The sequence below is a fragment of the Malaclemys terrapin genome, chromosome 2 (assembly GCF_027887155.1).
Source record: "Malaclemys terrapin pileata isolate rMalTer1 chromosome 2, rMalTer1.hap1, whole genome shotgun sequence".
NCBI classification, from domain to species: domain Eukaryota; kingdom Metazoa; phylum Chordata; order Testudines; family Emydidae; genus Malaclemys; species Malaclemys terrapin.
The window spans coordinates 88,831,850-88,854,885 of NC_071506.1; the positions used below are offsets into that span (position 1 = coordinate 88,831,850).

The following is a 23,036-nucleotide window of genomic DNA, read 5'->3' on the forward strand; positions in this document are numbered from 1 at the left end:
TATTTTTTTTTCTGTCCATTTCTAGTTCTTGCACAGGAGTTCTTCTAAATTGGGATTTTCCCACATCACAAGCAGTGGGAACAGAGATCCTCCTGTAAAGCCATCTTGGCTTTGCCTCTAGAAAGTCCCTACTTTTTATTCTTTGGCTTTGTTTTGTTTTTTTAAATTTCTTCACTTGTGGTTTCCTGCAGGCTTAGTTGTGCATCCCCTGAGAAATCCGGGGGTGGAATGAAATGAGGACTTTCAGAAAATCTCTTCCTTCTGGTTCATTTGTCAATGTTGATCTCAAGTATTTTCCCAGAAACAGGAAAGTTAAGTGATCAGTTTGGTTACAAGTTCTTTTTTCCGATTGTTCATACTGTAGTAAAAAGCCTTTTAGCAATGCCTACTGGAACAGTTACTGTCAAATGTCTCCTCGAGGGAGAAAAATCAGAAGAAAAACTTTAGATTGCTATGTAGGATTTCGGCTATGTGACACTTCATGGACAGCAATGAGAGATGTTTGACTAAAACCTCATATGCAATGCTTTGGAAATGTAAAGTGCCCCAACAGAGAGGACATGGGCCAAATTCAGCCCTGGTGTTAAGCAGGTGCGAGTCTCTAGTTACATAGGAACTCAAGTCAATATAGTTTTAATTTAGATTGTAAAATCTAATGTAGAGTGCAAGCTCCTTGGGGCAGGGACTGTGTCTGCTATTTGTTCTATAAGGCAACTAACACATTTCTGGATTCAAGAAAATAAACACATACGGATAAATTACAAAGTAAGGGAATTAAGGGAAAATTACTCAACAGCAATTCTCTTTTCCCTAGTCCTCTCTTCTTCCTTTCTAAACAGCAAATCCAATAACAGGAAGCCTGTGGCTTTACCAAACAGAAGCAAGAAGACAAAAGATCAGTCAAATCCAAGACTTCCAGAACAAAGACATATATAATAAGATCAAAGAAAAACTACACCAAGCAGCACTTCTTGAGGGGAGCAGGAGAGATGTGGCATGGGAAAAGAGGACTACAGCAAGCAGCACTTCTTGAGGGGAGCAGGAGAGATGTGGCATGGGAAAAGAGGACTACAACAAACAGAATTACTGGTGAGTAATCTTCCCTTGTTGTATGTCCTCCTCCTCCTATTCCACCCAGCAACAATTACAATTAGCAAATATCACAAGCTGGGCCTTTGGCAGGGGGTGGGGGAAGGAACTTATTAGATATAACTACTCTTGGAGAATCTAATGGCAAAGAAACATTAATAAACAAGTACCGATCCATCTGGTAGTGCAAGAGGAAGTTATGAGGAAATGAACAGGTGGCCACCTTACAAATTTCAGAAGCAGATGTTTCTGCACTCTAAATCAATGAAATTGGCTACTGCAGAGTGGAATTTAATAATTTTGCATGTAGTCATTTGGTTAATGGAATACAGTCTTGAACAAATCAATCATAGTAAGAGAAGTGATTGTAAAAATAGCATCATGTCATGATACTGAACTCTTGATGGCTTTCTGTCTATTGTTACAACCTTTAGAAAGACAGAAACTGTTAACTTTTATAAAACTGTGAGTGAGAGATTCAGTACAATTCCAGAACTTGCTTTGCACACAGAAAGACACTGTCTCTGATACAGCAAAGAAGGACTGGGACACAGTGCAGGTAAACAAAAGGCTAATTAACATAAAATTCCCCCGAGTTTTGAATTGGACTCAGTGAGCATGTGAAAATTCAAGCACAGGTCCATTACAGAACATGGGAACAGGAATGCACATTCAACCTCTTTTGGAATTTGAATGGGGGAAAGTATGTCAAATCTGGGGATCAGGGACAGAAGTTGAGTGTCCCTGAGCATGACCCAGTTACTAAACTCCTTGGAAAAACCTTCAGCAGTGTATCTGCCTTGCTCAATCTCCACACGGTCAGTGTAAGCATTCCAGGCTGAAGAACAGGATCAAATGAAGTCATATAGGGCATTTCTAGGAATGCACTGCAATCACAGATTTAGTTTCTAAAATCAAAGGTGGTTGGACCACAGGGCCCAACATTCTGTCATGAATGTTCTTTTCTCCAAGAATCAGAGGTAGGATCCCATGAAAATATATCATGTCCCCAGAGTCTTAGACTTAAATGATCATGAGCAGGAAGGAGATAACTCCACTCTATCAGCAAAACTAAGCTATTCAAATAGGTATCCCAGATTATAATAAATGTCCTGAAACACACGGAGGTCCAAGCTCCACTTGGCAGGGACCATGACTATTCTTGTTATTAATAGATAGCTCATGCTGAACCAATCCACCATGATGCTCTCCTTCCTTTAGAGGTACACTTGCCCAGAAAGAGGGAAGAAGAGAATGTACCTAGGAAGTCAGCCAGGAGGCTTTAGAAAAGATTTGAAAACTTCCAATTAGCATGGCAGGTATAATGTAGCTATAAAGAATATGAGCTGGACTTTGTTATGCTTCAGAACAAATTGTCAGCTTGTCATAAATATAGGTGGAAGGGTAGCAACCTTTATGTATGTAGTAGCATAAAATCCCTCCTTGGCAGCTGTACTGGACTGCTTTACCTGTAAGGGGTTAAACAGTTCAAATAACTTAGTTGACACCTGACCAGAAGGACCAATGAGGAAAGAAGATACCTTCAAATCTTGGGGGGGGGGGGGGGGGAGAGGGGAGGAAGGATTTGTTGTTGCTCTCTTTGTTTGTTCCCTCTCCAGATGGAGAGAGAAGCCAAGCAGGTACAACATCTCCTGAAAATATACCTGAAATAATCCATCTAAAATTACAGAAATTGTAAGTAGAGCAAGGAAATGCATTAGGTTACCTTTTGTTTTAGCTTGTGAATTTTTTTAAGCTACAGAGATAGTTTTATTCCTGTTGGTTGTAACTGTAAAGCTGAGCCCAGAAGGGAATCCTCTGTGTTTTAAATCTTTTATTTACCCTGTAAAGTTACCTTCCATCCTGATTTTGCAGATGTGATTCTTTCATTTTTTTTCTTTCTAAATAAAGTTCTTCTTTTAAGAACCTGATTGATTTCAGTATCCTGAAGACAAAGGGCCTGGTCTGTGCTTACATTGATAAGGCCATTGGTTGGTATATTATTCTCAAACCTCCCCAGGAAAGGGGATGAAGGGGCTGGGGGGGAATGTTTTGGGGGGATAGGGATTCCAAGTGACCCTTCCCTGAATTTTTGTGTAAATCTCTTGGAGGTGGCAGCTATACCATCCAAGGACAAGGAAAGGAATTTGTGCCTTAGGGAAGTTTTAACCTAAACTGGTAAAATATAAGCGTAGGGGGTCTTCCATGCGGGTCCCCACATCTGTACCCCAGAGTTCAGAGTGGGGGGATGGAACCCTGACACAGCTAAATTACAATCCAGAATCTTTATTACTAGTGATGACACATCAGTGAGGAAGAACACAGCTTGATCTTTAGATCTCAAAGTGAATTTTCAATACTGACGGCTAGAAAAGTCATCTCCCTAACTTGTGAACTGAGCAAATTTTACATGGAAGTCCTGTAGGGAGAAAAACTGGCATGATATTATGCCTTTTTACAGTCACTTCTTTGACTATGACTGATTTAAGTAAATCTATTTTGTTTAGTTTCAGGGCTTGTTCTAATTTCTCAATGATACTAGTAAAAAGGATGTCCTCATTCCGCTCTTCAGCATGCACTGTCTTTCTGAAGTCAGTGGGAACTGCTACATTCAACACTTCTGAAAACCAGGCACCAGCTCAGTTTAGATTAAAGGAAGATATGCCCCTCATTCTTGCAAACTATGATGAGACATAGCCAATAAATATGGGTCAAGGTTACCTGAAGCCCTCTCAAAATGTTTGGCTCTATTATACATATACAAGAGTTTTCTCAGTCCAACTAACATGCTGTTACTCCAGTCTATGAACAATGAACAATTCAAAACTCAGAATCTCTAAATATGGCTAAAACAGTTGATATTTTAGTCTCAGTCTCCATATAGTGTATATCCTGGTAAAATATAGTAACCAACGCGAAAGTCATTAGATTGCTGTTGCTTATTTGGTCCCTGAGCTTTCTAACAAGTTTCTTTTTCTTGCTTCTTTTTCTGCCTTATTTTTCATTTTATTTTCTACATAACATGCGTCTCGACACAACAGATCTCCGCAACATAAATGAATCAAATATAAAAGGCACATAAATTTCCATGCTTAACCAGAACAAGTATAGTCACAAACATGTGTGTTCACCCCTAACACAATTAAACAGATTGTTTCTCTGGATTTTCTGTTTTTCACATCCAATACTTTCCAGCGACAACATTGCCAACCCATAAACATGAGCAGCAAACCTTTTATGAAAAGTCTGTATACTGTTAATTACCCATATAAGAGTCTAGTTTCTCATCACATCCCAAATACTGCCTTTGAATATACAAAGCGCGATCTAGGACTTCAAGAAATTTTACATATGAATCAAAAGGGAGAATTTGGTCCTAAAGTTTATGGAAAGGCAGCAGTCCAGTTAAGGTTGAGGTTACTTCCCAATAAAAGCCTCATTTTGCCTCCTAACCAAAAATCTTCAGATTTGCTGCAGGTTCTTCATATTTGGCCAGCAGACAATTTCTCCCATATTTCTGGGGATTCTAAAAGTTATTCTGGATTTAGATAAAAATAAGTCTATCAATACTTTTTGAAAATCTGCTAAAAACAGCTTTTCCTAAAAAAACCTAAAATGAAATTTATTTGAAAGAGCTTGATGAGCTGCAGTGCAAAGGACTGATTTTTTGATGGGAAAAGGTGTAGTTGGGCAGTTACTCCCTGGAGCGATAGGCACGTCCATCAGACTCCTGTGGACATTAAAAAAAGAAGATGCCAAACAAGGTCATTTAAAAAGCCCTTTTATTTCTGAAGAGAACTTTTAAATGTAGACTCTCTGACATTTGCCACAGTGATTTTTCTGAACTAAATCAGGAAAATCACAACATGTTCTCACTGTCCCCTGGCATTCTCGCCAGTGATGCTTTTGCCTAGAACCCCTGACTCAATGACAGCTTGGAATCATCTTCATTTTCTGTGCATGCTCCTCAGATATTAGCTCAGAGCTAAAGTGGATGTGGCAGCTGTGGCAACAAGTGGAATTTAATACTCTTCCTGTAGTATTGGAACCAATGCCACTCCCTTCCCTTCATTCCTCCCAATTAAGCCCCACTGTGGCAGATATTTTCTGTAGGTATTTCTGGTTGCTGATAAGACTCCAGGAAATCATCTCCACTTGGTGCAATATCTTGTAGGGAGATGGTGGCACCAGGTGTCATCCTATTAGCAGCTGTCTGTTCTCAATGGCAGCAGAGTGCATCAAGTGCTATAATCTCTGAATAAGCACGTCAGCTGAATGCATTTCAGTGAGTTCATCTTCAAAGCTATTCATGGCTTTGGCCACAGTTTCCAATAGAAACAATAGGATCGATTTAAAGATTTTATGAAGGGATTGCAATTATAATGAGCGTCTGGTGAAATAATAACTGTTTTTCAACTCTGCTCCCTCTCAGCCATCTGCTAATAACATGCTTTCTGAGTCACAACAAACATCCAGGGGGCAAAACATAGAAGCTAATGACGTTTCCCCCATAGTTATTCTTGTAAATATTGCACCAACCCTTCAGAAATGCAGCAGGCTAGATGGCCAGCTGTGCTGAGCTTACACACACAGCAGCTGAGGAGCAGGGAGAAGATGGCGCCAGGATTATGAGCTGCTCTAATTTTCGACAGCTGGAATAGTTACATAAGAGCTGCTCCATGTGCCAAAGATTGGCTGGAGCAGTGTGTTTCTGGCTCCACCCCTTTTTTAATCCCACACCACCCCAACAGACCTCCAAAGTCCATGGGTGGGAAGGAGGTGTCATGCAGGGGAAATCCTCAACTGCCCATATGAGACAGCTTTATGTCCCCTTTGCCCTTATTTGGGTTGAGTGAAGACTCTTCTTTTCCAGAGAAGATTTTTGTTTGTTTAAATATTGTATGACCTTCTTCAATTTGGAGCAAAGCAGCAAGATGTAATTAACTGATAAATACATTTGTGGTATTAAACAGATACATAGACAGGGCCAGACTAACTCGGTCTTGCACAAGTGCATGGGGCAGAGAAGACAAGGAATAGATCAGGTGCACCACCATGTACTCACCAGGAAACTCAGGGAAAGATTTTGCTCCTTCAGGCACAATCTCTCCTTGAACTTCACCTGTGATGTTGTTGATCTGTACCTTCCGCATGGCACCATCGAGGCCGTCAGTGGGCCAGCTACACCGAGATACTCAGAAACATGCTCACCTGTGTTGGAAAGAGCCTTCTAGGTGGTACCACATACCCTTTTCCAACTATTTCTTATGGAAGATAAATAACTTACTTTGAGTTGGAAGCCAGAATTCAAACACTCTTATATTACAGATACCTTCAAAATGGAGAACTTTAAAAAGAAGGTACGTTATAATTTCAAAATATTCCAGACCCAGCATTACCGGCAGTGAATGAAATCGGGAACAGGGTTGTGCTGGCTAAATGATGCTGCATCAAGGTTCATGCAAATTTCCACATTGTCCCCAGCCATGATTCGCACAGCAGCCTTATTTTCATCCTCAAACATTTGTCTTTGTAAGGATGCACAGAGCAGCAACATGAAATCGTCTGAAAAAATGAAGATATTACCATGAGAACTTTAGCCATTAACTCAGATCTATTGAATGCTATTGGTGATATGCTATAATCTAATCACGGCACAGTAGTTCTTACAATGATCCCCTAAGATTGCATTATCTACAATGCACTGTAATGCAAATTTGACATTTGTTACTACATTTCATTTTCACCTGATTATTTCACGTCCATGATTTTTTTCTGAGAAGGAGATTAAAGGGAGGAAACAGAATTCATCACTTTTTATCCAGCTTTATTAAACAAAAATGTACCAGTTGCATAAATTACTGAACATTTAAATGTACTGATTTTATAAAAACACAATTACTGTTCAATGTACTGTGTTGGTATATTGCCTAGTGCAATGGGGTTCTGGTCCATGAACAGGTCCTCTAGGTGCTACAGTAAGAAATATAATAATAATGCCCTGTAGAATATGCCAAGTTGCTTCTTCAAAACAAATAAAAGCTTTGTATTATACTTTTGCATGATTTGAAACCAAAGAAAAGTAAACAACTTTCACAGCTCTGTGCTAAAACACTTACAGACAAGAAATATAGGATTTGGTCTTTCAATGAAGTCTGGAAAGTATAACCATTTTATGATGTTGGAGTTGAAGTTGGCATTAGGGCTCCTCCATGGATAGTCTACGATAAAAGGAAGCATGCAAAAATGTAATCAATAGTTTATAACAATTACTTCATTTTTTTAAAGTATCTGTCAATTTTCCAGCAGTTTCCTGTAAGAGCAAATGGCCATAAAAGGTAAGTGACCCTACCTTTACAAGGAGCAGGTGGAATGCCAATACAAATGAAGTACTGGAATATAATGGTGCATGCCAGAAAACAGCAGTACTTTGGCCAGATCTCTGCAATAGCTTTTCTTCTACGTCGATATAATACAGCAATTAACCAGAAGGCATGAATCATGGCAAAGAAATCCATTCGTTGACCAATTACATTAACTGACAGTAGGAAACAGGTCTGTGGAAGAAGTAAAGAAACATATGCAGCATTTACAACCTCTGAGATGATCAGGGCAGATATAATAAATTAACCTTTCAATCTGATTCTTGGAAACTTGATGTAGCTCAGTGTAGCTCTTCACATACTAAGCCTCTGACATGGTTAATAGTCCTCCAGCACCCCACACTTTGTGTAATTCTTTAATCAACACTGACTATCTCAATACAACTGTAAAGCAAGTTTCCATTTCATGCTACTAAAAAGATATAAAATGGCCAGAACATTGTCATGGATAGTCTAGATTGGAAACGCTTAATTGTTGCCAAGCAAAGCATGTTACATAGACATATATTTTGATACTACTAACAGATGTTAAAAGAATGAACTCATAAAGAAAAATTATAACTGGAGGGCATCCTCAGGTGGGAACCACATAAAAAGAATAAGCATTCAGACAATGTAACTTTTGTTTACTATAGACAAACAGCTCAATTGTTCTGAAGTGGTTTATTTCACTGTTATTTTTGAAGCTCTTTTTCCCAGGGTAGTTTCTACTCTCTGGTTGCACTTAAAACAGTGCCTTTAGGCGATGCTATGATGCAACAGTTGGTTTTAGAACTCAGTGAATAATTCATAGTGAATCATTTAGTCAATGAATTTCATCATTTCTCTCTCCAGGAACTGCTCACAAACAGCGATGGTCTCAATTTTTGTGGCTAACTAATTTTGGTGGATTGCTCCGAAGGATTGCTTGTTAACCATTCATTACATTGACTATTTGGAATTTGAGAGAGATGTCGGTTAGTTCTGATTAGACTAATAGGCATACAGTAACTTATAATTGGGTTTCTACTGCAAATATTTATGCACATGAGCTGAAAACTTGCTTTCTGCAGGTATTCTCTAAAGTTTGCTTAAAACTTGCCTTTTACACAAACATTCTTGCCACCACACTAATTTTCTTAATTTGACTAGCCATGAAAATTGAACACAAAAGGTGTGTGAACGTAGCTGAAGCAAATTCACTCTTCTAGTCAAGCAAATACTTATAAGTGTTTTATGAGGTATTTACTCAGCATTACTTTATTTTCAAGATGGATTAAATTTTCGTTTGGTCTGTATGAGTTGGTGCCAGACTAGGAGGGGAGGGAGGACAGAGGGAAGGTGGGAGCTAGACAGAGATGCAGGTCAAACAAGAGATACAGAAGGAGCAGGGAGAGTTGTCTAACCTCAAATCCGCCCTACCACTTTGCCCATGCTGCTGCTAGCAAAGCAGAGCAACATCATCCATGGAATACAGCATTGGCCTGGGACTCAGGAGTTCAGATTCTACTTCCAGATCTGCCCCTGACCTGCCACATGACCTTGGGAAAATCACTTCTCCTGCCCACACTTTGTCTATCTTGTCTATTTAAGTAGTAAGCTCTTGAAGCCAAGAAGCACAGTGGGGGACCGAGCTTCTTGGATCTACCATAATATAAATACCACTAAAATAAAGAATGACTTCTTTCTTTTCCCAGCTCCTGCAATAGTCCTGAGTGCAGCAGATGTAAGAACAGCTAATAGGTACTTAGCCATAGAAGGTAGCCTGCCAACTGCAGCTTTTCTTCTCTGCTCCCATGGTACTCAACTCAATTGTAGGTGACATCAGTGGATGCCCCTTGCCAATCCCTCCCTGAATAGCACACAGCCTTCCCTTTTGGTGAATTAGAAACAGAGCACAGGAATGAGAAACAAAGTATATTGAAAAGAAAAGAGAGACAAACAAGAGAAAAAGCATGGGGTGGGGAAGATGGAGAGGGGGAAGAGATGGTGGTAACTGTGCCTAGACAACCCTGGCCCCGGTGACAGTAGCGGATGAGGGAGCAGCAGGTTGTCAGTACATCTCTAACCAACAAAATAAAACAACCAACAAAACAAAACACCACAAGGTTGGGAATCATTGTCTTAACCACATGAATATGTTATTTACCTCCAACCCAAACTTGTAGAAGAAGTAGTTTATGAAATACTTGGCACAGTTTACAAGTCCATCATCCAAATGTAATCTTGTAATGTCATGGAAAATGGTTTTAGTCACAGGTGCAGTAAGATTATTTCGACATCTGTAGTACTCCTGATGCCGGTAAATTGTAACTTCAAAGGCCAGAATAGCCAGCATCAGTAAGTTATTCTACAAAAGAAGCAATACAAAGGAGATAAAAACAAAACTGAAATATGAGGAGTTGGAAATTTTTTCTGAGAAGCATAATCAATGAATATTCTAGTGGATATTATTGTTTAATATTGCTGCAATACCAAATTGTTCTGGGATTTAATTTCAAAATGGGAAGCTTACTTGAGCAGTAAAATGCACCAAGGGTTTACCAATTCCACAATTTCTGCTCCTCCCTCCGGAGGGGGTAGAGAGACCTCACTGCAGGTGTCATGACAACTGAGACTGATTCATACTCTAATATCTGCAATGCCACTGACTTCTGTTCTCACCAGAAAAACAATGGAAGTGCTTGATAGAATCCTTTTGCTGTTGTTTTCATAACCCTATTTTACATGGGCTGTTCACTTTGCTTCTGTTAGTGCAGAGGGAACAGCAGCACTATTAAGCACAGTCAGACAGCTCTTTTATGTGATAAAAGACCAGAAACTGTGCATCTGTCCCATATTTTGGCCTTATCTTGCTGGAATCACATGAAGAAAAGAAGCAGAGAACCTGAACTGGGCTGGGTCAGCACTGAGAAAGTTACCCTTGAGAGAAGGGTGTAGTTCTAACTTCCACAAATCTGATCACTGTGTTCAGAATGAACGGAAATCTGAAGGCCAATGAAGGTACCATACAGGTAGGTGAAGTAACTCACTGATTGTTTTTTTTAGTTCAGGATAAGTCACAAATGATAATTAAACGTGTGATATAATCTAATTTTGCAGTGACTCAACCATGTTTTTTTTCAGCCATTTTCCACGCAGAGCACTTTATCCTAAACAGGGCCGGCTCCAGGCACCAGCCTAGCAAACGGGTGCTTGGGGCGGCCAAGGGGAAGGGGCGGCACGTCAGGCTGTTCAGCAGCAATTCGGCAGCAGGTCCCTCTCGGAGGGAAGCACCTGCCGCTGAATTCCTGCCGAAGAAGAAAGCGGTGCAGTGGAGCTGCTGCTGGAGTGCCACCGATCGCGATTGCGGCTTTTTTTTTTCCCACTGCTTGGGGCGGCAAAAACCCTGGAGCTGGTCCTGATCCTAAATCATAAGTAAAGGACTTCAGAGACTCTCTAATCCTATGGGAGTCATGCAGGATAGTTTTACTCTATGTCAGCGCCCGAAGGCTAAGAAATGTTTAATCCAAATGAAAGTAACAAAACACACCCTGCCTGCATGAAACAAAACAAAAACTAGAATAAAGACATAGGATTATTGCTGTTTCCCCTCCCCCCACTCTTACCTCCCCCCAAAAAACCCAACATTTTTTCCAAGTTGTTTCTTAGGGATAAAAGTTTTAAAAAATAATTGCAGGTGAAATGTGCTGTCAGTCAGAGACAATTATCCAGATCAAACATTTATCTTAGATCTTATAATATCTGAAATGGATGTATGTTGTACTTCTTACAAATCTTGTCAGTCAAATTTCTTGATATCCTTTTAATCCATAGTAGAGCAAGAGAGCTATGGTTCTATGTGCATCTTATCTGAATTGTTGCATGGAATTTTCTTGAGTTAGGGCTGTAGGAATCATGTATAACAGGACACTTGCCCCCTACCCGTACACCACATTTTTTTCCTCCATTGTCTATAGCTCACAATTCATGGAATGATGTATTTTGTGTGTGGCACATGATCCATTTTAAGGACATTGAAAAGTTCATCAGGAGTAAGAGACAGTTGGTCTAAACACAGAAAAATGTAGAGCAGTTACCCTTAAGTATACAAGCAGGGGATAAGACTTCCTTAATCCAACCCACTCTGTAGGATCGATGGGTGCGCTGTAGAGAAGCGATGTCTTCAGTTCTTCACTGCCTATGTCAGTTTCATTTTCTGTAGGCTAAAACGCAAACAACGATAAGTTCTTTAGTTAGAGTCTCTTGGGAGCCACTGGGGGCAGGAATCATGATGGCTCAGCAGAAACACATCAGCTGAACCGCAGCTTTGAACACTTCACATGCTTCCTTTGGCTCTGTCCTTTCACTGAAGTACCTAGCAATTAAACTCTTAATATGCACTACTACTCACCATTGTACAGTTACTGGAAAAGGTGCTAGGGTCAATAGATGTGAGCTGATATAACATTTTGCAGACGATAATCACACATGTCCAAACAGTGCAGACACTTGATGCCAATGGGCGGAATTGAGCATATGGCAAAGCAAGAGCCCAGGCAATCAAAAACACAAAGTTAAACAGAGACACCTGAAAACACAAAACAGAAATTACACAGAGCAGCCAGATGAGCAGGCACCTTAATGTGACCTTTTATACCTAGAATACCTCACACACACACATCATTGAAAAATCCTTCAAAACAAAGGACCAAAAACAAGATCTAAGAAAAGTAATGAAATCAAAATTTAAAACAGCTCTTAATGTGATGCTAAACATGATGTCACTGAAACTCAACAGCAGTTAGTGGCTGGCAGGAAACGTAGCAATCAATTAGGTTGGAAACAATTCTAACTTCAAAATACTATTAGCACCACTAGCCCACACAGTGGCATGCCCACCGTACAAGTATGGTTTTAAATAAAAAGGGCCAAACCCGTGGCCCTGCTTTTTTGCAGCAACGAAGTGTACACATTGGACTGTTGGGGGTGGTAGAAAGGCTGATTTTTGTGGTAGGGGACTCACACAAATTATTTTCTATGCACACCAGAGTTCTTCCTCTCATCTGAAGGGGCTGCTGGTGGGAGGGAGAAAGACAGAGGGAGTATGACTTTGGCTTCCCAAAATTAAACAAAAACCCCTAGTATCTTCATTGGTGGAGAGGACTGGAGGTTTGAGAGGAGTCCCCATTCCCAACTGATGACTTTAAGTGAAGCTGGGACTTCAGGGTTTGATTAGGCACCAGCATCTGGAGAGCCCAGCTGGACCATGAACCCCCAGTTAAGCCTGCACCTAAGAAGTAGGTTGGAATGAGGTTTGGCCCAAGGGTTGGATACACTGCTGTGGAGCCAAGAAGCATCAACAGAAGGGTGAGATTTTGTCAGCACAGGTTTTACTTGCCTCTTTCACTGTGACCCAGATGATGTATGAAGAAACTATTTTGATAATATGCAGCTCCAAAAGCCACCACACAAAAACTTGCAGTTTATGAAAATATTCCAGGAATTTCAAGAATAGCACCGTGAGGCGGTCGATCACCAGATGCCACTTATTCTTTAAATCTATAAATAAATATAAATATAAATATATGGAGATATACGTATCTCACTGAACTGAAAGGGACCCTGAAAGATTATCGAGTCCAGCCCCTGCCTTCACTAGCAGGACCAAGTATTGATTTTGCCCCAGATCCCTTAGTGGCCCCATCAAGGACTGAGCTCACAACCCTGGATTTAGCAGGCCAATGCTCAAACCACTGAGCTATCCTGCCCCCCTGCAAAATCTGCACAGACAAACCCGATGGAGTCACTGAAAAACTGTCTTTATCTTTGTTACTTCCCTCTTCAAAAGAAAATAGTAAGACAGGATTTTTTCCGCTCAGCCCCAAAACAAGAGACATTAAGGTGAGTAAAATCATCTCTGACTTTCAATGGTGGATTAAGAGTAAATGGGGCCCACCCCAACAACAAATCAAAGGCTACCCACTACAAAAGTACTCGTGGCACTGACTGTGCATCCATTGGCCTCTGCAGACCCAGGGCCTGGATCTGTGAATCCATGGATCGCTGCCTTAATCCACCCATTGATCCTGTAGAACTAAAACAGTTTAGTTTGATTATATTTAGTGCATATGGTCCTAGTTTGTAAACATGAAAGTAATTCACAGAGGATATTTCTCCCTAGCAAACCTTTATGTCAGCTTTGAGCAGAATCACATTCCAACCCTGAAAATTATATTGCTGAGAGTGACAATGTGGAAATGGAAAAGACTGCCTGATGCTAACATATGGCCGAACATTGCTTTCTAAAAGCTGAATATGCCACTGAGATGGTTAAAAACATGTTCACAAGTCTCACAGATGTTTACATAGTCCTCTGGGAAGAGCAATATACTGTAATAGAGCTTTCTGAAGAATTTTGCAGAGTCTGCAAACCCTCCCTGCAGAGTTTTGCTTGAAATACAACTTTTAGTTACCTTCATTGTACACTTAGCATTAGTACTGCTGTTTCATACTCATAACACACTACATCATAGAATACTGTATTTTGCTAATCAATAAATGAAGGACTTGATAAACACAAATGTAGCATCACAGATGTACTTTGTTCATTTATTTTGACAAATGTAATTTGCAGGGAGGAGCCAGTCACAGACGTAAGCCAGCAGGAGCAGTTTAAGCAGGTAGTGTGGCACCCAGGAAAAGGAAGGAGAAAGATGGGGCCAGTCAGAGGTAAGCTTCCGGTGCTCCTGAGGCCCAGCATTATGTGGAAGTGACCCACACTTGGGCACCATTACGTTTCATATCTTTGGGGAAGAAAGGAAAAAATTGAAAAGAGGAGCCAGACAGAGAAGGAAGGTGGCAGAAGCAGCTAAAACAGGGCCTGTCAGACAGCAATAACGTCACCACAAGGCTGTCCACAGTTTTCTCTCTGAACATTCTCTGCCCTGTACTGTTTGGCTGTTTGCTCCTACCCCTCTGTCTCCTTCCTTAGTCTCTTCACTTTGACTTCACTCCACCTGCTCTTCAGGCTGCTCTTCCCTTCCTTCCTTCTTCATTGCTCTGTTCCCCATACAGTTCCCCCTCCCTTCAATGTCCCCTCTCCTTTCCTTTATTTTTCCAGGTAACAAATACTCTCCTAACTAAACCTCACACAAAGGAGTTTAATTCCAAAACAACAACAAAACAAAAAAATTGAAAAAAAAATTCATGGCACTAACATGATGTTTGCCAACCATCATTCTGTTCTCTCTGCCTGTGTGTTCTACAAGGATTCTCTCTTATTCTATGTTTGCACAGTGCCTCGCGAGTTAGTCTCTAGGCACTAGCGTAATTCATAGATTCCAAGACCAGAAGGGACCACTGTGATCATCTTGTCAGACCACTCGTATAACAAAAGCCATAGAACTTCCCAAAATAATTCCTAGAGCAGATCGTTTAGCAAAACATCCAATCTTGACTTAAAAAATTATCAGCGATGGAGAATCTACCACAACCCTTGGTAAATTGTTCCAATGGTTAAGTGCCCTCACCATTAAAAAATTATGCCTTATTTCCAGTCTGAAATTTGTTTAGCTACTACTTCCAGCCATTGGATCCCATTATATCTTTCTCATCTTGGCTGAAGAGCCCATTATTAAATATTTGTTCCTTCATGTAGATGACAGACTAATCAAATTACCCCTTACTCTTCTATTTGTTAAGCTAAATAGACTGAGTTATTTGAATCTATCGCTGTAAGGCATGTTTCCTAATCTTTCAACCATTCTTATGGCTCTTCTCTGAACCTTCTCCAATTTATTAACATCCTTCTTGAACTGTGAGCACTAGAACTGGACACAGTTTTTCAGCAGCAGCCAGATCAGTGCCAAAAACAGAGGTAAAATAACCTCTGTACTCTTACTTGAGATTCCACTGTTTATGCAGCCAAGGATCACATTAACTCTTTTGGCCACACCATTACACTGCTTCCCAGGATAGAGAGTCCCTCATCCTGTAAGTATGGTCAACATTCTTTGTTCCTAGATGTATACATTTTGCTGAATTAAAATGCATATTGTTTGCTTGCACCCAGTTTACCAGTGATCTAGATCTGAATCAGAGACCTGTCTTCATTAATACTACTCCCCCGATTTTGGTGTCATCTGAAAACTTTATCAGTAATAATTTTATGTTTTCTTCCAAGTCATTGTTAAAAATGATAACTACCATAGGCCCAAGAACCAATTGGTGTGGGACTTCACTGAAAACATACCTGCTTGATGAAAATTCCCCATTTATCAGTTAGCCAGTTTTTAATCTATTTAATGTGTGCCATGTTAATATTATATCTTCTAGTTTTTTTAATCAAAATGTCATGTGGTAACAAGTCAAAAGCCGTACAGAAGTCTACGTATATTATATCAACATTATTACCTTTATCAACCAAATTTGTAATGTCATCAAAAAAGATATAAAGTTAATTTGACAGGATCTATTTTCCATAAACCCATGTGGATTTGCATTAGTTACATTACCCTCCTTTATTTCTTTATTAACTGAGTCCCATATTAGCTGCTCCATTATCTTTTTAGGGTTCGAAGTCAGGCTGATAAGCATATAATTACCTGGATCATCCCATTTACCCTTTTTAAAAATTGGCACATTAGCATTCTTCTAATCTTCTGGAACTTATTGAAAATCAGCATTAAATATCCAGTGAGCTCTTCAGCCAGTTCTTTGAAAATTCTTGGATGCAAGTTATCTGGTAATACTAGTAATAATTTAGTTTTAATTAACCATAATAATACATTATAAGGTACCAATATATGTAGTACATATGTATTATTAAAACAATATAGTCTTAGGACCTGATCCTGCAAGTTGACCCATATGCCCGTGCAGGGCCGGCTTTAGCAGGTGCGGGGCCCCGCGCCAGGACGTGAATTGTCTCGCGCCCCCCCCCCATGCCCCAACTCCACCCCAGGCCCACCCCGACTGCACCCCCTCCCTGCTCCATTGGATCCCTCCCCAAATCCCCGCCCTGGCCCCGCCCCCTCGCTGCCCCATTGGATCCCTCCCCAAATCCCCGCGCTGGCCCCGCGTGGTTCCCCAAGCACGCCGCATTCCTCCTCTTCCCCCCTCCCTCCCAGGCTTGTGATGATCAGCTGTATGGCGGCACAAGCGCTGGAGGGAGGGGGAGAAGCAGGACGCGGCTTTTTTTTTTTTTTTTCCTGCTCCGCCGGCAGCCCTGGACATTGTGGGGCCCTCTTAGGCGCAGGGCCCCATTCAGGGGAATCGGCCGAATCGGCTTAAAGCCGGCCCTGTGCCCGTGTCACTGAAGTCAATGGACTCCATCTTGGAAAAGGGTCCGCCAGCCAGATCACTTTGCAGGATCAAGCATTAGTAACCTGAGACTTCACTAGCTCACAATGCTATTTGATGAGAAGTAGAGTGAGACCACTTTTTTAAAATGAGAATTATCAAGTCTGAAGATTGGGTTAGTAAAATGTAGACGAATGAGGACCTAACGTACAGTAAGAATGGTTGCACAGTTAGTACTGGAGATGGAAACATGAAAAATTGGATGTGGCTGCCTACATTGGCCAAAGATGCAGAGGGATTTCAGGGCTCCTTAGACAATGATGTCAAGTTTTCTGATCTTTATTTTTATTTAAAAAGAAAAAGAACTGTCTATTGAGTGCTTATTTTGTGTGAAATTCTGCCTTTTTGGATGTCTGGCCACATAATGCCAGATTATTGATTTTGTTTTCTTCTTTTTTCCTTAAAAAGATCTCCTTTGCAAGTATGTTTCTATATTCATTAAGATGGTCTTTAATGACATGATCACTTACTATTTTTCAAAGAATAAATGTTATATTAAGCCTTTTTTTTTTAACCATACTGGAAAACAACACTTTGAAGGTGCCAGGTGAATGAAGCAGGGCATGCAAATTACTGTCATGAGCTCTATCTGGCATACCCAGAAGGATATATGGCACAAGATGCTACGCATATAAAAAAAAAATTAAATGGAATATTGTATTATTCGAGAAATAGCATTTAATCATGCAACAAAGACTGTGTGCATTACTCTGCTAAAATAATGCTGGCAATTACAGACGCTTGAGTGCTTAACAGTGCAATGTTATGATATAGCTTTTTGGCGCGCGTGCGCGCACACACACACACACACACACTATGTGTATGTAACTTAAAAGTACCTCACATCCAGTCACAGATATTTTCTGTGCTGCTGCCAAGATCCATTCAGCGCAGCACAGAGCGGAGGCCTCCAGGGAGTCAGTTACTGCTCCCTGATTCTTGGCTCTGCCCCAATGTAGGTTAACTTTCAACAGCTGGCCAGCGTTCCCAAGGGAACTTCAACCAGCTGGGGATAAGCCAGAGTGCAGCATATTCCAATCAAGCTCTTGCCTGCACAGAAAGAGCACATGAGCTGGGTATGTCAGGGCTACACCCACCGTGGAGTCTTCTATGCAGATGGAATCCCCCAGCCAGGGAAATATGAGTGGTTTCTGATCCCCTGGTGCTGCATGAACTAAGTGTAGGCTTCTTAGAGCATATAAACTGGCATTTTTCTTTGAGCAGGTCTCACTGAAAGTCTCTATTTCTGTTCCAGAGCCCTACATATAATGGTAACAGTAGTTGCCCAAATTAATGTAAGGCAATTTCCAGACAATCTGATTTTCCTCTGTTCTAAACACTCTTCCCTCAGTTTCCTGTCTCTGACGTGTTATTTCTCTTGCTAATCTAAGTCATGCAGGGTTCATGTTCATAACTGTATTACAGAAATTATTTAGGTCTTAGCCAAGGATATCCAGGATAACAGCCTCACCCACCACCACCCTGCGGCATTTTTATATTAATTTAGAATCAGTTAGCTATTCCTCATTCAAAATTGCAAAATGTGACACTAAAGCTGTTCATGAACAATGAAGCAGAGAACTTACTGAAATGAATAACCTTAAAAGCATACAATAGAAAAGGAAAAAAAAAAGCATTATTTCCTCAAGAATTCGCATGGAAGGAGCTTTCCATGAGCTTCAGGAATCCCCTCATCCATCACTGGCTTTGTAAAGGGCTTTCCTCTAGTAGAAGTCGAAGTTTTTTTTTTCCATTTTGTAAGCATACTGTAGGTAACAGTAGCTGTTCTCATCCTAAGAGACTGGAGCATGTTGACTAATTAACAAGGACCCATCTGCTCAATCCAGGCTATTTGGCAAAGACTCTAGCCAAAATTAAAAAGAAAACATAATGTTATCTAAAGTAAGCTCGTCAAGGATGAACCACCTACAACTGAAGTTAAATAAAGTTAGCAAGGGGCAACATTATGGTCTCAAAGCCTACCGGAAGTTTCTTCTACATCAGATTCATCATCATCCTCTTCCTCATCTTCCTCTTCCTCCTCCTCCTCCTTCTCTTTTTCATCCCCATCTTTCTCTCCCTTCCCATCTCTTTCTTCCATTCTTTCATCACCATGCTCTTCCAGATTTTTATCCTCTTCCTTTTCATTGCTGGCAGTTAAATTCAGCATGGTTATGTCAGGCAGACTTCCATCTTGGTGCACTAGTCTGTTGGTAAATAATGAGGTGTCAGCAAACTGAGCCATATTGGTATCAAGAATGATTTTTTTCAAGCAGTATAATTTTAAAAAATAAACAATGCATGTATGAATGCCATTGAACTGGAAATGCTAATGATTCTGGTACTTTCTGCAAACAAACACTGCAAACTGAGTCCGAATGTAGTAGTAATTATTTCTCACTTGGATGCCAGTGATTAGTTAGTAATGAGTGGTTTTGACACCTAAACTTGACATTTTCCCCAATGGAGAAAATGGTCAGAGTTTAAGATGTAGAAGCATGAAATGACACTGTGAGAGAGCGAGCATTTCATTACTTCATGGGGGACTTACTCATTGTGGTGGTTTGGTATTTTTTTCTTGAGGCTGCTCAAAGTAATTGAAACAGAAAGAAAAAGGGAAATGAGAACAGGGGTTATAAAAGAAGATCAGAGATAATAAATACATCATGCTACATTACTGCTACAGCATTCTCCTACTCCATCCGCAGCAGCCTTCTAATGTCAAGAGCATGCATCATGGCATTAACAGGGCACTTCTACTAAGAATCACAAAATCAGAGCAAACTGGAAAGTGTGCCATATAATTATGCTAAAACTAATTGCTAAAAGTGTGCGTATTCTCCCATGCTTTTAAGTAATGCAACTGAATTGTCACAGGTAAGCTATACAATTCATATTTTGAATACATTTTCAATTTTTTGACATGGAAAGATGCAACTGGGTAGCAAACAAACATGTTAGTTTCAAAGGTTGTTTTTTTTCCCCAACTGCAGATTCATAAACAGTATAGCAAAAATCCCAAGGTCCCTGCTTCAATAGATCTGATATCATCTAATTTGGGGAAGGCCTACAGCCTCTCTCTTTTCTAAAACTTGCAGAAGTCATACCTCAAATCCTGAACCATGTCTGAATGAATCACTTAGCAAAGTCAAGAGTATAGAAAATAAGCTGAAATACACAGTTTGCAAATTATGTATTTTAATATAGAAATGATAGTAATGTTAAATCTTTTGAGAATTATTATGACATTTAAACTCTTCCTCTTCTATTATCTTTGCTTTTTTACAAAAGCAAAGACAAAATTAATAATCACTCATCTTCTATGATATAAAAAGTTTCACCCCAATATGAAACTCACCAATTCATTTTGCTTTTCACATGTATTTACACAATATACAAATTGGAGACTGACTGCAACCAAAACCTTAAATCCCAACACCTCTGAACTTTGTGGACATTCAGATCAGAGTCTGGATTGGCACTGCACTCCTAGTCCCTCTCTCTAATGGATTCAAACCTGGATCCAAACTTCCCCAAACTCTAGGAAAATTTGTATATGAATCAGAATCATGTGGCTCAGATTCCTCTCTAACATAGACTCTTCTGACATTAACATATGACTCCCCTACTTTCTTACTGCCAGATCCTGAACACAAGTCTAAGCATAGTGACACACACCTCTATCATGAATACTTCCTTTTGAATGAGATTATTCCTGTAGCACTCTGTTTGGCAGTAAGGGTATGCAAGAACCATTTAGCTACAGTAATAAATATAATATAATCAGGAATGTTATAAAACATCTATTGTATTTTTTTATTCAGGTAACTAATTTTAATAGGCTAAAGTATTATTTCTTTTTTTACAATATGAAGTGTTAGCATATTATTCAATGTTATTAATTTTAGACAACAATCCCTGAAACTTTTAACTAGCATATTAGAAAATTGAAAATCTAGAAATACCTATTTACTCTGTACAATGTATTTCAAAACGCTGCTTATAAAACATGAACAGCACAGCAGGAGCTGTCAATGCAATAGTTAAACAAGCAAAGCATCTTTCAAATAATTGGGACTTGCAACTTGAAGAAATTGCAAATTCAAGTAGCTTAAATAAGGGAAAGGTTACAGAAATCTGGCTAATTGATCCTCAAGCAGTAAATTAATTGCATGCTAATTATTGAAAGACAGAAAAGGCACAGTGCATAATATTGCTTTAATACAATGGTCAGTCCCAAACATATATAATCTTACAAAGTATACCTATGAAAATGATTACTAAGAAAAACACAATTTGACTAAATCCTTATCTTTCAGAAGACGCCTCACCAAGATATTTTATTTCAGAAATAAGCACGAGTATGAATAGATATTAAGTGTACTTGCTCCCAGCTGCAGCATAGATATACCCATATAGGCCCCAGTTCAGCAAGGTATTTAAGCATGACTAAACTTTAGGTGCCTGAATGGTCCCTCAGACTACTAAGATCAATGGTACTCCTCAGGCGTCTAAAGTTAGGTATATGCTCAAATACCTTGCTGAATCAGGGCCACATTTAACTATGTTTAATATATTTACTAGAGCTGAGTGAATAATTAATAGCGAATAACGCGTTTGCCACATTTATGCCTCTTAGGCTTTTTGTGAATTTTCTGCCAACAATTTATGTTTTTTTTTTTTAATTCACTTGTCCAGAATCATTTGCCAAATAATTTGTTAATAATGCTTGGTCTGTATAATATTCCTGAGTATTCAATATCCAAGATTCAAGCTGTTAGTTTTGAATGGGGACACAGCTCACATGGCATTTTTTCTGTCTCTGACTGAATGGGTGTTACTGGCATGGATGCTCAAGTTTACAAGTTCAGCATTTATTTTCTGTGGATAATGCCTAATACTTACTTAAAATTTGCTATTTCTGAGACCATTCCTGCCAGCAAACTCATTCACTACAGCTGGGATTTTTAAAGGCACCTAGGAGATTCAGGTGCCCAAGACCCATTCGCCTTTGAGAACCGCAGCCTAAAATATTGACTGCAAATGCACACAAAAAGGACATAAGCTCAGGATAAGAACATTAATTTTTCATTTGAGCAAATATTTACAGAAAGCTTGTTGAGGTATTTGCCCAGTTTTTGTGCTTACGTTCAGGAGTAACGAAAAAACGACCCCACTCTTATTCTTACCCTAATTTTAAAAAAACCTATCCTTGAAAAACTGAAAGGAATCTTGCTTATGGAAATATTTTAAAAAGCTAATTTTATGAAGGCATGATGATAATATAAGTTTTGTGGTTTAGATCCTGTAGCACTCAACTCAGTACACGGCTTAACTGGTTGTAATGTCCTAAAATGTACAGGTGTTCTATTTTTGTCTACACTTCTATTACTTTGTATACAAGAAAGCATACCCAAAGGCACAGACTTTCATTTTTCTTCAGAAAAATACTTGTTGTGCATATTTCTTTGACTCTCAAATGCATTATTGAAAGTACATCTGAGGTAAGTAGGCGTGTGGATATGAATATGTGTACATGCATACACATACAAAGCATAGCTATACCAGCCTCCTGAACTAATTCTGTTAACTGCAGCCAATTAGAAATAGTATTGTCTATGCCTTTATTGAGCTTGAATGAAGTTTAAGAGAAGAATCTGAGTTGGGGAGAGAATTAACAGCCTCTAAATCCATGTGGCAGATGTGTTAACCACTATAAACCATCTGGTGGGTTTAGAAGACTAAGAATTGTCTTCTTTGCTTATTTCACAGTACTGCACAGCATGAGTGATCTTTGTTTCTAGGAACTGAAGAACTAGCAAACAAATTAAAGTACATTTTTTAAGAAAAGGAAAGGAAACATTGAAGTATACCCACCTATTTATTATTAGATAAACACGACCATTGACTTTAGCATGGCTACGAGGTAAGAGATGAAGAGAGCACAAGAATGCATGCGATGGCAAAGGAGAAATGAGTTAAAGAGAGAAAAAAGGAAACTGTTAGACAGGAATGAATGTACTTGGTTACCTGTTACAGAGGCAAGCATTGTCACAATGAGACACTAAGTCTAAACACTTATTACTAATCTTGCAGTGAAAAAGGCTAGGAAGCCTATATGTACAATAGCATTACTAGATGGCAAGCAACTTCCGCTAGAAGGACTGTAGATAAATCTCAGGGGCCACAAAAATGTCAGAACAGGTTTTATTCTTTAGCTTGATCTCATATTTGTCACGTACA

General features: G+C 39.6%; 1 protein-coding gene across 3 annotated transcripts in view; it reads right to left on the reverse strand.

Moving 5' to 3' along the window:
• Window positions 1-23,036, reverse strand: part of PIEZO2 (piezo type mechanosensitive ion channel component 2) — a 429,456-nt gene that overhangs the window by 72,726 nt on the left and 333,694 nt on the right. For 2 of the 3 annotated variants that reach the window (XM_054019895.1, XM_054019894.1), the window contains exons 18-25: window positions 18,777-19,000; window positions 12,832-12,992; window positions 11,845-12,021; window positions 11,531-11,656; window positions 9,601-9,801; window positions 7,442-7,646; window positions 7,209-7,310; window positions 6,489-6,654 (exon numbers count right to left, since the gene is read on the reverse strand). In XM_054019895.1, coding sequence (XP_053875870.1) covers window positions 6,489-6,654; window positions 7,209-7,310; window positions 7,442-7,646; window positions 9,601-9,801; window positions 11,531-11,656; window positions 11,845-12,021; window positions 12,832-12,992; window positions 18,777-19,000 — 1,362 coding nt within the window. Of the gene's footprint in view, window positions 1-6,488; window positions 6,655-7,208; window positions 7,311-7,441; window positions 7,647-9,600; window positions 9,802-11,530; window positions 11,657-11,844; window positions 12,022-12,831; window positions 12,993-18,776; window positions 19,001-19,344; window positions 19,378-22,670; window positions 22,713-23,036 lie in introns of all 3 variants that reach the window. The other variant, XM_054019896.1, reaches the window with a different exon arrangement.